General features: G+C 55.5%; 6 protein-coding genes across 6 annotated transcripts; 4 read left to right on the top strand and 2 right to left on the bottom strand.

Moving 5' to 3' along the window:
* Window positions 1-457: 457 nt before the first annotated feature.
* On the top strand, window positions 458-1658 carry N0V96_004290 (uncharacterized protein; the record flags this gene model as incomplete). Its single annotated transcript, XM_053188355.1, has 2 exons — window positions 458-1052; window positions 1114-1658. 2 exons carry the CDS (start codon window positions 458-460, stop codon window positions 1656-1658), a joined length of 1140 nt encoding a protein of 379 aa, XP_053054317.1.
* Window positions 1659-2039: 381 nt separating this feature from the next.
* On the top strand, window positions 2040-2771 carry N0V96_004289 (uncharacterized protein; the record flags this gene model as incomplete). Its single annotated transcript, XM_053188354.1, has 1 exon — window positions 2040-2771. One exon carries the CDS (start codon window positions 2040-2042, stop codon window positions 2769-2771), a length of 732 nt encoding a protein of 243 aa, XP_053054316.1.
* A 405-nt stretch (window positions 2772-3176) lies between these two features.
* On the bottom strand, window positions 3177-4868 carry TIM44 (protein translocase subunit; the record flags this gene model as incomplete). Its single annotated transcript, XM_053188353.1, has 2 exons — window positions 3177-3852; window positions 3901-4868. 2 exons carry the CDS (start codon window positions 4866-4868, stop codon window positions 3177-3179), a joined length of 1644 nt encoding a protein of 547 aa, XP_053054315.1.
* Window positions 4869-5294: 426 nt separating this feature from the next.
* On the top strand, window positions 5295-6014 carry N0V96_004287 (mitochondrial 37S ribosomal protein uS11m; the record flags this gene model as incomplete). The annotated part of the gene is made up of 1 exon (XM_053188352.1): window positions 5295-6014. The coding sequence occupies one exon, from the start codon at window positions 5295-5297 to the stop codon at window positions 6012-6014; it is 720 nt and encodes a 239-aa protein (XP_053054314.1).
* Window positions 6015-6258: 244 nt separating this feature from the next.
* Window positions 6259-7093, bottom strand: N0V96_004286 (uncharacterized protein; the record flags this gene model as incomplete). Its single annotated transcript, XM_053188351.1, has 2 exons — window positions 6259-6915; window positions 6989-7093. 2 exons carry the CDS (start codon window positions 7091-7093, stop codon window positions 6259-6261), a joined length of 762 nt encoding a protein of 253 aa, XP_053054313.1.
* Window positions 7094-8332: 1239 nt separating this feature from the next.
* Window positions 8333-11863, top strand: OLA1 (Obg-like ATPase; the record flags this gene model as incomplete). Its single annotated transcript, XM_053188350.2, has 7 exons — window positions 8333-8407; window positions 8494-9051; window positions 9258-9804; window positions 10246-10254; window positions 10426-10471; window positions 10521-11553; window positions 11672-11863. The coding sequence occupies 7 exons, from the start codon at window positions 8333-8335 to the stop codon at window positions 11861-11863; spliced, it is 2460 nt and encodes an 819-aa protein (XP_053054312.2).
* Window positions 11864-13847: the final 1984 nt, after the last annotated feature.

Genomic DNA, 13847 nt, shown 5'->3' with positions numbered 1-13847 from the left:
CTGATTGCGAAGAGGTCAAACCGCGGAGCTTCGAGCATTATCCAAACAAGAGTCACATAATTCAAGAGACATGGAGGAACGCGTTGCAGATCTGTTGATTCAGATTCGCACCCGCTCGTGTCTCTCCAAGTGTGACAAATCATGGGCAATGGCTTTCTTTCCACGGAGACCACGAAAGCTCACTTGGTGTAGAACACCGTTAATTCCATTAAAATCTCGATATCAAAGCGAGGGGGATGTTGATTACCAAGGTGGCTGTAACCCCTCTTCCAATCGACTTACACCGCGATGCGCCAGCTTACAAATCGGCCATCACATCATCTTCAGTCTTACACACCTCACCTACATACCATCACTTCACTATAAACTCACAGCCTGAACCATCTCGATATAACAACTCAATCAAATAATCTTTCATCCAACTGTCATCACCAACAACATCAAACAAACCTTCATAATGGCACCCATCAGAATCGGCATCATCGGCCTCTCCTCGACCGCAACAACAGCCTGGGCATCAAGCGCCCACCTCCCCTATCTCCTCTCCCCGCGCGGCCGCTCCAAATACACCATCACAGCCCTCTGCAACTCGAGCGTCGAAGCCGCGCAGCGCGCAGTGAAAGCCTACAACCTCCCCTCCTCCACAAAAGCCTACGGCAGCCCCGCCGACCTGGCCGCGGACCCGGACGTGGACCTCGTCGTCGTCTCGACGCGCGTGGATCAGCACTACGACACGGCTCTTTCTAGCGTCGAGGCGGGCAAGAGTGTGTACGTCGAGTGGCCTCTCGCGCAGGACGCGAAGCGCGCGGGCGAGCTGGCGGATGCTGCTAAAAGGAGCGGGGCGAAGACGGTGGTTGGGGTCCAGGGAAGGTTTGCGCCACCGCTTTTGAAGGTGAAGGAGATTCTGGAGGAGGGGAGGATTGGAAAGGTGTTGAGTAGTGAGGTGAGGGCGGCGGGTGGTTCGTTGGATCGGAATGTTTTGCCGGCTGGGTTGAAGTACTTCACCCAGCGCGAGGTTGGTGGCAATGTGATCACCATTGGCTTCGGTCACTGTGAGTTCTTCTCTTTGCCCTTTGCCATGAAACCTCACCAAGTATTGACATGGGCCTCGAGTGTTCGACCAGGTCCAGCACGTCCTCGGCGAAGCAACAATCCAGCATTCACACACCCAAATCCAACGCCCCGACGTCAAGATCCGCGACCCGTCAACGAAACAAATCGTCGAGACGGTACCAAGCAACGTGCCCGACCTCCTCGTCGCAACAGCGATCCTGCCCGCATCAAATCTCGTCTCCGCCCAAGGCGCCACGCTCCTCGCGCGGTTCCGACGGGGCCAGCCCTTCGCCGGCGAACCGCAGCTCTCGTGGACCGTCAACGGCGAAAAGGGCGAGATCCGGCTCACGTCGCAGAACAGCGTCGCGCTGCAGGCGTTTGCGGACGTGGACGGGGTCAAGATTGAGGTCCACGACTTTGAGAGCGGCGAGGTGGAGAGTGTGCCGTGGGCGTGGGAGGACGGGTGGCAGGCTGGGTTGCCTGTGCCGGCGAGGTGTGTTGGGGCGGTGTATGAGGCTTTTGCGGAGGGCGATGGGTTGCCTAGTTTTGAGGATGCTGTGAGGCGGCATGAGCAGGTTGATGGGATTCTTTATAAGTCGGGTTGAGTGAGATGGTTTACATGATTATGTAGGCTCACTGTCTTGTCACGGGGCAGGGACCCAAGTGAGGCGTTTATTTGAGTATCATGAGAAACACGACACAATCTACTTCTTCATTATTACGGTCATTATTCAGAGTTGATTATTGTGCTGTTTGACATGTCTTTTTTCTTAACTCACTTCATGTTTTTCCGTTCACGCTCACGCTCGGTTGAGTCATCCGGCGGCGGCACTAACACGCAGCTAGGCAGACAGTTGCCTTCAGAGACAGCCTCACTTCAACCTCAACCAACACATATAAACCATGAAAACCTTCCACTCACTACGAACAGCATTCAAGCTTCAAATTCAAAAAAATTCCATTTGAATTCTACACTCGTAGTCACCATGGACACATCACCAATCTACTTCTGGCGGGAAACCGGGCCAGAAGGCTACCTCTCCCAATGGTGGACCTCCAACCCCTTCACCCAATCTCCTCTGTCTTCATCCCCATCCTCACCCTCACCCTTCTCCACATCCATAACATTCAAAACAGCAGAACACTACATGATGCATGCCAAAGCCCTCCTCTTCGCCGACCCCTCCGTCGCCTTATCCATCCTCAAAGCAGACCACCCGCGCAAAGTCAAAGCCCTCGGCCGCAAAGTGCACGACTTTAACGAAGCGCAATGGAACGAGAACAGAGAGCGCATCGTCCGCGAGGGCAACCTCCTGAAATTCCGCTCTGCGCCAGAGTTACGGAAACAGTTGCTGGCGACGGGGGACCGGGAGCTAGTGGAGGCGAGTCCGATGGATCGGATCTGGGGGATCGGGTTCGCGCCGGACAAGGCAGCCATGGCGGATCGGGGACGGTGGGGGTTGAATTTGCTGGGTAAGATTCTGATGGAGGTTAGGACGGTGTTGAGAGAGGAAGAAGAGATGGAGGCGGAGAGGAAGGGGAGGAAGAGGGAGGTTGCTGAGGCAAAGGCGAAAAGGAGGCGGAGTTCTGAGGAGGGTGAAGAGAGTCAAGTTGTAGACGAAGGGACTGCTAAGAAGTCAAGACGGAGAGAGGAAGAAGTTGAACATGCCACGACGGTGAATGACACGGCGAAAGAGAAGGCCCGAGGGGAACAATGATGGGGTGAGAACATTTTCCAGTTCTCGTTTGGTATTACATCGCGAAGTATGGGTAATCGCCTCGTCTACATGAAAGACACATTTTTTCCTTCTACACGTACACATACAGCCTTCAAGAGCGGTGTTGGTTTTTTGCCTTTCCTCCCCCTTTGGCCACACTAAACATCGTGGCAACGTCGCGCCCAATGTTCGCCAGTCCCATGTGCCCCCCCCAGTTTCTATTTTGTACAAGTAGTAAAACACTTTTTTGTCGGCTGAAGATTTTTTGCGAGAAGGGGCTTTTTTGTAGGTTGTTATTCATCATCCAAACATCTTCGTCGCTTTTGAGAAATACACCCCTTTAAAAGTCGGGAGTAGGGGGTTATAATAGTGGTGTTGAGTGTTGGTGTTGGTGGTGGTTGTGGTTTAGTAGTAGTCCTTTCCGCTCTTCTGCATCTCAATAAGACGCCATCCTCTCGTCTCTGGGTTGCTGACGTCCTCTGGTACACGGGTGATACCGATGGCGTACGTCACCAGCTGCACCTTATCCTCCATGCCGGCGGCGAGCTCGCCAGACTTTGCGTTGCGGTAGACGTGCACCTCCTGTGTCCTGCAGGTGATGACGAAGACGGGGATTTCACCAGGGTCCAGCATGCGTGCGCGGACAATGTCGACGTGGCGGATATCGAGGATCTTGCCGTCCGACTTGAGGCCGGCGGTGAGGTACTGCTTCGTCAGGGCCTCGTACACGGAGTACTGCGCCTCGGAAAGCCAGAGCTTGAGCGTCTCAATGTCACCCTTGACGTAGGCGTCGAGGACCTCGGGCAGAATGTATTCGCGGAGCTCCTTCAAGAAGGGCTCCGTTCGGAAGCTGGGGTCCATTGTGCGGAACTTCTTAATGACCTGGGCCGTCTCGTTCTCGGCGAACCATCCTCCAATCTTGTCCGTGACGAGTCGCGCGGTCTCGATGAGGGGGTTTTCGGATTCGCGGTAGACCTTGCCGGCGCTGAAGAATCCCTGGGCGAACTTGTTCGAGTCCTTGAACTCGTTCCATGCCTCCTTCCAGGCAGCGTCCTTGTGGATCGTGACGTTGGTGCCGGCGCTTCATCAGTCAGTAAAGAGCCGTAAATCTGTGTTCTCCAAAACTTACTTGGGGTCTTCCTCAAAGATCTCGGGCTTTCCGTGCTTGAGGGCCTCAGCCTCGCGCTTCTTCCTACGCTCCTCCTTCTCAACCCAGCCACCGTAGCGCGAGCTGCTACCGTCATCGATAACATCCTTGACGTTCTTGTAGGCCTCGGTCTCGCGGATGGGTTTGGTTGCCTTGTCGAGCGCGTCTCCCGTCACGTTGGCGACCTTGCGGACGCCCTTCATGGCGGTGGTATCCCAGGTCCAGGCGGCACCCTTTCCGATGGCTCCAGCAGTGGTCTTGACAGCGGACGTCGCAGCAGAGGAGATGGCGCCAGAGGACTTCTCGTAGGCCTCGCGGGCCTTGCGGACTCTTTCGCTCTCGGCAAAGTCTTGGATCTCGCCGGACAGCGCCTTTGTCGACTCGTTCCACTCCTTGGACTTGCCAAACTCGGCTGTGAGCGTCTCTCTGAAGACCTCCCACGGCGTCTTGTCACCGTGGGGCGGAGGAGGCGGCATGTCCTCCTTCTTCTCCTTTTGCTTCTCCTCGCCTTCCTTACCCTCCTCTCCCGCGGCCTTCTCGCCCTCTTTCTTCTCGGATGACTCTTCCTTGCCCTCAGACTCGGCGTCCTTGGCCTTGGCTTCCTCGGTGGGCTTCGCAGTATCCTCGGCGGGCTTTGCACCGTCCTCGGGTGCCTTGGGCTTCTCGGGCTGCTGCTGCTGCTGAAGCTGTCTGGCTGTCAGGTGGAAAGACCTGGATTGCATCGAGCTCGAGATGCTGCGGACATCTTCAGGGAGGAACTGTGATCGCAATGAGGTGGGTCGTGCAAAGGTTTGTCGTGATGAGGCCAGCGCAGCGTTGCCACTGATATCTGTGGAAAGTAACCGGCTGAAGGCGGGTGTCCTGCTGTGGTTTTGGACCGTCGCCCGCGCGGAAGCTCTCACGAGCGCATTCTGAGGATTTCTCCTCGCCGACTGCACGAGAGAGTTCATACTGTGTATGTGTGTAGTATAATCCAAACCAACCGCCTCTCGACGATAAACGCAAAAGAGGATATCAGGGGAAAGAGAGGGAGGAGAGGGGCGGAAAGGGGATGCGGATGACGATTGGGGGCGAGTAAAGTTGCAAAGAAATTTTGGCTCGCGACAGGTTCCGACGGGGGTTTCCAGAAGCTCTGGGCTCTGCTGGGCGAGCGATCTCGGTTGACAGCGGAGCGCGGAAAAAATCTGGGCCCCTGTTCAACCGAAGACAACCCGGCGCGCCACTCGGGAGCCAATCAGACAGCGGCAATGTCTCCAGACGTTGAACGGGAGCTTTGCCAAATTTCTGAAATCTTCATTGCAGCTGGGCCATCATCGTCACGAACAGGCTGCCCTCTCTCCCCTCATTGCGACAGGAAGCCTGACACAACTCCCGCGATGAGCTCCGCACCGACGACTCGCCTCTTGGCGAGATCCATATTCCAGACTGCCGCCCGTCCATCCCCGATAGCACGATGCTCCCCGGCCCTTCTCCGACCCTTCTCCCAGACCCCGACTCAGCGCGCCGACGATGCGAAGAAAGGAGGCCAGGAGCTTCTCGCCGCCATGTATGGCTCCCGCTCCACAAACTCAACAACGGCCTCGACGCCGGGCACTAGCTCGCCCAGCCACAACCAGACAATGCTTCTCCAAACCCTGAACAAGGCTGCCGGCAAGTCGCTAGATGGCGGCCTCGCCTCAAGCGGCTCAGGCCTCGATGACCTCGTCCCCGAACAGGAGGATCTCTTGGAGCCGTACCACATGCACATCTACTCCCATAAGCACAACACGCACGTGACGGTCACGAAGCCCGACCGTGGCGCCATCATCTCCCTGTCGACCGGCAACATCGGCTTCAAGAAGTCCAAGAGGAAAGGATACGACGCCGCGTACCAATTGACGGCATACGTTCTCGAGAGGTTGAACTACGCGGGATGGCACAAGAAGATCAACAAGCTGGAGATTGTGCTCAGAGGATTCGGTGTCGGACGTGACGCGGCAGTCAAGGTTCTCATGGCCCCCGAGGGTAAGCTTTGGAGAAGCAAGGTCATTCGGGTGGCGGATTCGACGAGATTGAAGTTTGGTGGAACGAGGAGCAAGAACCCGAGACGTGTCTAGAGAGGGGGTACGCTGTCTGGGGTTCGCGGGGGAAGAGCAACACAACAACGCCTGTACAATACATGTACAACTGTATCATATCACAAAAGCAAAATTTCCTTGCATTCTGATGGTTTCATATCGAATTGCAGATGTCCAATCCCGCTGGTATCAAGTGCTGTACGCCAACTAAACCCAAACGCCAGACCTTTGTAACGCCAAATGTGCCGTATACCTAGTTGTTGTAGAGCATCGACGACGACCTCTACTTTCGAACCGGAGCCCTCTCGGCAGCAGGTAGATCGCGACCCGCAGTATCCCGTACGGCCTTCTTGCCCTTGCCGTTACCGCCGCGGCGTCGTTCCTCCTCGCTATCCCAATCAGCGTCCTCCGCTTGACCCTTGGAGTTCTCGGTGAGGAATCTCGGCGGCGATTGCTTCAGCATCCTAGAGCCTTCGTGAGCACGATCGCCGTCGTCCTCCTCTTCCAGAAGTGCGCCGTCGGCGGTATCGTACTCGGGTGGGTCGATCCAGTCCCTAGGGACAACGCAGGGTAATGCGACGCCGATGCTTGCCGCACGGTTCAGCCAGCCGGGACCGGGACGGCCGGTAAGCTTTCTGCAGAGATAGGAAGTGAAGTGGTTGCAATTTTTCGTCAAGAGGTTGTAGGAGGTTCCGAGGAAGTCTCTCGAGGCTTCTTCCAGAATCGCGTCGATCTCAGCCTGGGTTGCAAAGGTAAAGCCGTGGAGGATTTCGGACTTGAAAGTGCCGCCGGGGGGCTCCGTCTTGGGCTTTGTCCAGTATACTCCCGTCACACCTCGTCGCTCGTGCCCGCCGTAGGCATACTCTCTGCCATTGATCACGACACCCGAGTGCAGTAGTGAAGCGCCAAATGTCCAAAGAACAGAGGATAAGCGTCCTGGCTGCAGTCACTTTGTTAGCTGGGCTGGCGGTGACGGAACCAAGCTGTCGGTTCGGTGGGTCCAAGCAACTTACAGGTAGCAGATCATAGACATGGATTGTGACCTCAGTTTTGGATAATGACAATGTCGACCTATGCGACGCGGTAGACTGCCTGGGATTGCTCGATCGTGGAGGCATTTTTTTTGCAAATTTGTCGGGTGAGATGTTTTTGTAGGTTGCGGGTGCTGCTGCCTTTTTTTGGGGTATTCCAGGTTACGTCGTGAGAGCCCCGGCAGCTGCAAGTCGGGTGAGAGGGGCGGCGTTGTTGGAGAAGATGAGACGAGGCACGAAACGGGGAAGAGGGCCAGTCTGGGGAATAAATGCGCTGAAGGAATACTTTCTAGGACACAAGATATGGAGGATGTTTCAGTGAATTAAAGACGCAAAGACAATGGATTAGGCTGGCTGCAGAATGAACAGAAACGTTTGACGGAACTCGCGACGAGAAGGAGACGGAAGCAAACGCAATGCACCCGGCAAAGAACCTCAAGGCAGGTCTCGTAGCTTAGGTTCATTGGGCTTGGCTCGGCGCAGAGAAAGCGGGCGTCAGCAGAAAGGCAAAAGAGGATGCCCAGGTGAGGTGCCCAGGTGAGGTGCCCAGGTGCTGCATTAAACGACCTCAAGGGGCCTGGAGGTTGCTGGTTGAGCTTCAAGGTAAGGTCAGGTACATGGGCAGCCAGAGTTGTGCCATAGAATTTGAGTGGTGTTCTGCAGGATGCACAAGTACTCTTCACTGCATGCGGGTTGAGCCAATTGCGATCCAATGAGATGCAAGGAATGAGGTCAGAGGTGGCTCCCAGCCCCGCGCTTTCCTCCAGCTTCCTTCGGGCTTCGAGCTTCCCAGCTTGGTTGCGTGGTGTGCGTACCTAAGGTAGTTGCTGGGATGGTTCCTGCCTTGCGTGCTTGCTTCACTGTTCAGTGGTGCTGTCAGCGCCTTCCAGATTCAGGTCGACCTGAGGTACTTCCCTTCCGGCGTTTCTGTTCCGCCGTCGCGCCGCCACCACCTTCAGGTACCTGGGCCCCGTTTTTGGTGGGGCACATTAAAATTCATCTAACAAGGCCGGCCACAACACCTCCGTCGCGAAAGCTTTTTCTTCTCGATCAAACAATCTGCGAGGTTTCTCTTCCTCTTTCTACTCTCTTCTCTCTCTACCGCTCTGCTCTCTGAGTCGTCGGGCAAATCCGCGTGATTGAGGGCTGGTCACACAGCCAAGAGTCGCCAAAACGACGTCCTTCATCCTCCTCCCTTCTTCCTTCACTTCTAAATCTCCCTCTTTGCTACCCCGCGCAGCTAGCTCTGCCTTTCGCCAAGCTCAAGTGCTTCACTGCACTCTACTCTACACCACCACACGTCACTACGCAAAATCAAGACGCACAATGCCTCCCAAGAAGCAAGTCGTCGAGGAGAAGATCCTCCTGGGCAGGCCCGGTAACAACCTGAAGAGTGGAATTGTGGGTGCTGCGCCTTGAGCCTTCGCTTTCGCCTTGGCCTTAGAACCTGTCCGGGATCAGGCTGACCCCCCTTCTCTTCTCTTCAGGTTGGCCTTGCAAACGTTGGAAAGTCCACCCTCTTCCAGGCCATTACCAAGTGCAACCTGGGAAACCCGGCCAACTTCCCCTACGCCACCATCGACCCTGAGGAGGCACGTGTCATCGTCCCCGACGAGCGCTATGATTGGCTTTGCGAAAAGTACAACCCCAAGTCGCGCGTGCCTGCCAACCTCACGGTGTACGATATCGCTGGTCTGACGAGAGGTGCCTCCACTGGTGCCGGTCTCGGTAACGCCTTCTTGTCGCACATTCGCGCCGTCGATGCCATCTTCCAGGTCGTTCGTTGCTTCGACGATGCCGAGATTATCCACGTCGAGGGTGACGTTAACCCTACCCGTGATCTCGACATCATCAGCGACGAGCTGCGGTTGAAGGATATCGAGTTCACCGAGAAGGCCCTCGAGAACCAGAAGAAGAAGACTCGCTCTGGCGGCAAGGGTCTCGAGCATAAGAAGGCCATGGAGGAGCAGGCTACCATTGAGAAGATTCTCCAGCACTTGAAGGACGGCAATGAAGTCCGCAAGGGTACCTGGGGCCCCAAGGAGGTAAGACTGACAACCGCATTTCTTTTCCTCATCTCACGCCTCTCGTCACATGATGACAAAGGATCTAAGATCCGAACCATAAACCCAGCTCTTCGAATGCTACGGCATATTGAGACAAAAAACCCATTCTGATTTGACACAACTCCCTCATACAATTTCATCGCAAAACATTTATGAGAAGGAACTGTTTCTGACAAGAACAACAGATCGAGGTCATCAACCCCTTGTTCCTCCTTACCGCCAAGCCCGTCGTCTACCTGGTGAACCTGTCGGAGAAGGACTTCATTCGCAAGAAGAACAAGTACCTTCCCAAGGTTGCCGAGTGGGTTAAGGAGCACGCTCAAGGCGACCCCATCATCCCCATCTCCGTCTCTTTCGAGGAGCGTCTGACCCGCTACGAGACTGAGGCCGAGTCCAAGGAGGAGCAGAAGAACGTTGGTGCCGAGTCCGCCCTTCCCAAGATCGTTCTTCAGATGCGCAAGGTCCTCAACCTTGGCAGCTTCTTCACCACCGGCACGGACGAAGTTCGCCAGTGGACTCTCCGCAACGGCACCAAGGCACCCCAGGCCGCCGGTGTCATTCACACCGACTTTGAAAAGACCTTTATTCAAGTCCTCGTCTACAACTTCACCACACTCAAGGAGCTCGGCACTGAAGCCGAGGTCAAGGCCAAGGGCAAGGTTATGACGAAGGGCAAGGACTACGTTGTGGAAGATGGAGACATCTTGCTCATCAAGGCCGGTGCTGCCAAGGGTTAGAGAACGAATATCTGATGGAAACTTGAGATATTGGGAATGGTCAAAAGCTCTGCCTTTTCGGTTTAGATATCACTACCGGCTAATAGAAGTCCTTTGCCACCACGATTTGCTACAATGTGAGATGTGTGAGAACATTGCACTACGGTGAAATACTGGGATGAAAAATGTCGTGCATGTGAAGTACTTCAGTAGCGAAAGTCCCAGGTGCTTGTTCCTGATGTAGTTGCCTGTGCCCCTTTATCGCATAAATGGGGGTTTCCCTGCCCAGCTTCTCATCGACCGCTGCACAGACCAACTGGCCGATACTTGCTGAGCTTCACCCAGGTCCATATTGCTGCCGTATGTTCACTTTCAACACCACCTTTGAGATCCCCTCAACCGTTCAATACGATGTCCCAACCTCCGATAAACCGCGGACATGGACGAAACATATCAGTGACGAGGCGTAAGTGCTTATCATTCACCAGCAAACCTCCTCTAATCTCAGAGCCCGCTTTCTTCTCACTCTCGGTCTATCTCATCACCCTGGTCTTGGTAGAAGCTATGGCGCTCATGAATAAGACTGAGAATGAGGGGACCAAGTATCACCGAATGTTCACTAATCTTTCTCGTACAGCGGTGCGTCCACGTTCTTCGACTAAGGGTCCGCTCGACCTGGACGAGTGAGTTTCACTCAACGTCTTGTCTTGGAATACTTGCCTTTTCTAACAGACTCTCAAGCACCCCTCTGAATGACCCATTGTCGCCAAAAGCCGCCGCCACAGAAGACACGACGCAGCAACGCCCGATATCAGGACAACGCTCACCAGCGCTACCTCACTCCCCCGCAGCACCGCCCGTGAAGACGACCGTCACCAAGGACTTTGGCTTCCTCCTGCGGCCTGAGATCTACCACACCATCCAACCGGTCAACGTCCCGGTCGCGTTCAGGAACTCTTCCAAACAGCCGCCAACCGATGCTCCGCTCGAAGACCTGCTGGCAAAGGGTCACTTCCGCGCCGCCGCCATCGCCGCGGTCCAGGAGCTGACGGCTACAGGTAGTCCGGACCGGCCACGGGTCGCGCCTTCGGACCATCAGAGGATCTTTAGCCTGCTGTACACGCGCCTAGCATGCCTGACGCTCATCGACGCGACGGCGGTGGCAGCGCAGGAGGTGAGGGCGCTGGAAGATTTGAATGCGGGCGTCTACATTGACGAGACCACGGGCGAGCACTTGGTGCCCTGGGAGCTGCGCGTACTCAACGTGCGGCTACAGGCCCTCGGGTTCAGCGACCCGCGCAGGTCCGTCATGAGCTACCACGACCTGGCGCGGGAGGCGCGCGAGCAGATCAGCAAGGCGACGGCGCGGCACGATAACTCGGCAAGGGAGCTCTGGAAGGCGCGGCTGCAGGATCTGGGCGTTGCTGTCGCGGGCGCGCTGGTGGAGATGGATGACCCGGCCGGCGCTGCGCATCACTTGGCTACGCTCAAGGACCGCGGGGACGGCAAGATGGTGCTGTCGAGGGCTCTGCTGTGGCTTCACTTGGGGGATGCGGACGCGGCGCGGCGGTGCGTCGTGCGAGGGGAGGGTTCTGGGGAGGATGGGAAACATGCTGAGACGGTTGTGGGCGCGCTTTGTCAGATGGCTGATGGGGAGTACGAGGCGGCGCTTGCGACCTGGAGAGGACTGAGGGAGGAAGTTGCAGATGAGATGGTTGGTGTCAATATGGCGGTGTGTCTTCTTTACACTGGCAAGTTGACAGAGGTGAGTTTTCTTTTGTTTCTTCTCAAGTCTTTTCTCTCGTTCTCGTGTTGTTACTTGTGGTCTCATTTCATGACAACTCAAGCATGACAAAGACGGCTGACAACTAGGCATACATCAGGCACGAGCCATTTTCGAGGATATGGTCGGATCCGGCTACTCATCGCACACTCTCCTCTTCAACCTCAGCACAACGTACGAACTCTGCACGGAGCGGAATCGGAACCTCAAGGTGAAGCTTGTTGATAAGGTGGCCGATCTAGAAGAGACTCCAAGGGGCTGGGAAAAGAACAATGCAGATTTTAAGCTGTAAAATGCACACAAAAAATAAAAGCAGAAGTCATGACGATCCTCCGAGCCAACGAGCCTATGGAGCACAGGATTAGGATTGTTCATGTATTACTGTGCAGCCTCATTCCCGTCCTTGTGGTCCCCCGAAAACGGACTTGCCCAATTGGAGCCATCCTAGCTGATTCTACCCCTGTCCGTTCAATGAACCAAGTCTCCGCACTGGCATGCACAGTCGGGGACCGGACTTGCTTACAACGCTTACCAAGATGCTTACCTACGAGACTTGCATGCTTTTGCAGACTGACAAACCGCACAGTAAACACCAGACGAAGTGCAGGTCGGCCGCTGGCCGCTGGCTGCTGGGGGAGCCAAGACTTTTTGAGGCGGGGGGGGTTGATGCGAATACGGTTCTTATTGTGTTTAGATGTTCAGATGGTGAGGTGATGTAAAAAGGATGGACTTCCCGCGGTTTCCGGCGCCTGGCGGTGAGTTTTTGAGGCTGGAAACTTGTAATGTTCTTATCAGAGACGTCGCCGGTGGAAGATCTCACGAGCCACGCAAACCTTCTCATATTGATTATCCGTGAAGTCAACAGCTGAAGAGGTGTATATCCGACTCACACTAGGAGTCACATCCCAATCTATCAGTTCATTTCAAACAAAAGTATGGAATCAGAGACTTTTCAGAAGCAAACCCTTCACCTCCTCGAGAGAATCGCACAATCTCAAACAGCCCTGGAAAAGCGCCTCGCCGCAATGGAGACAATGCTCTCCCACCACGACACGCAGCCGCCACAACATCCAACCTTTCCACAATTCTGCCAGCTGCCTCCCGAACTGCGTCTCCGAGTCTGGTCCCTCGTTGCGATCCCCTCGCGGGTCCTCCGTGTAGACGCACGGGGCAAAAAGAAGACAAAGTCGAACAAGTCTCCATCGTCACCGCCGCTATTACGCCCGCCCGCCATCGCCGGAGCATGTCGCGAGTCGCGAGCTGTAGCGATGAAGCACGGCGCGCTGGCGAGGCTCACGTTTGAAGGCAGTGAGACGGGCAAAGGGGGCAGGACGCGGTGTTATTGGTTTGATGGGGACCGCGATGTGTTGGAGCTGGACAGCTGGGTTGACATCGAGGGAGACGAGCCACGGGGGATTAGGGATCTCGTGCAGAGGGCGCGGCATGTTCTCGTGGGTCGCGCTGAGGCGGAGTGGTATGCCCGTCTTTTTGAACGCGCGGCGCTGGTGAAGCGCGTGAGTTTGAAGTTTGATTCGTTGGGTGTGCGGTGTAGCACGCATGGCCGGGACGCCGTGAGGCGTATGTTTGGCGGCGGTCACGTCTACGGCGGAAACAGTGACTGTGGGACTACGATCGTCGTCACGGACTTGGAGGATGCGGATGAGATTGCGCGTGTGAAGAGCGTGCTGGGCTCTCGGTGGCGGAATCCGGTGTTTTTGGAGTTTGATCTGGAGCTCTGGGCGAGAAGCGGGACGGAGAGAGTTGGACGGGCTGTGAGAAATGACAAGTGGATGAGGAGGTTGAATGGGACGTGGGCGAGTGAGGTTGCGAGGGGGTGGGTTATGGCTCGGGCTGCTGCGGCAGGTATACCAGCGAATGACGGCGGTATAAGGGAGGAGATCTATCGAGAGAAGGATGGATTGAGAGTCACGAGTGACGTAGGAGACTCAGAGATGAAGTTACGGGGTGCGAAGGCGACGGCGTTGGATGTGGAGGATGGGCTCGTGAGGGAGGCACTTTTGAGTATGCCCGAGGTCAGGTTCGTGAGAGCATATTGTCTTGAAGAAGATTATGGTGCTTGCCATTCATAGCGAAGTGGCCTTTACCATCTTTCACTTTATATATGCCGAGACCTTGCAACTTCAGGCTCCACGCCAACTTCAGTCTCGTCTCCGTCCCGTCAAGCCCACTCGGCCATCAGTCTTCCCGCTCCAGACGGCTTTCTAGAGCTACATATGCATCCTTACCTTGGAGTTCTACCTTTCTAATATTATAGA

Source organism: Colletotrichum fioriniae (genome assembly GCF_027942845.1).
Source record: "Colletotrichum fioriniae strain IMI 355084 chromosome Unknown scaffold_4, whole genome shotgun sequence".
NCBI lineage: Eukaryota > Fungi > Ascomycota > Sordariomycetes > Glomerellales > Glomerellaceae > Colletotrichum > Colletotrichum fioriniae.
The sequence above is the reverse complement of the archived record's forward strand: the minus strand, read 5'-3'. Positions and strand labels throughout refer to the sequence as shown.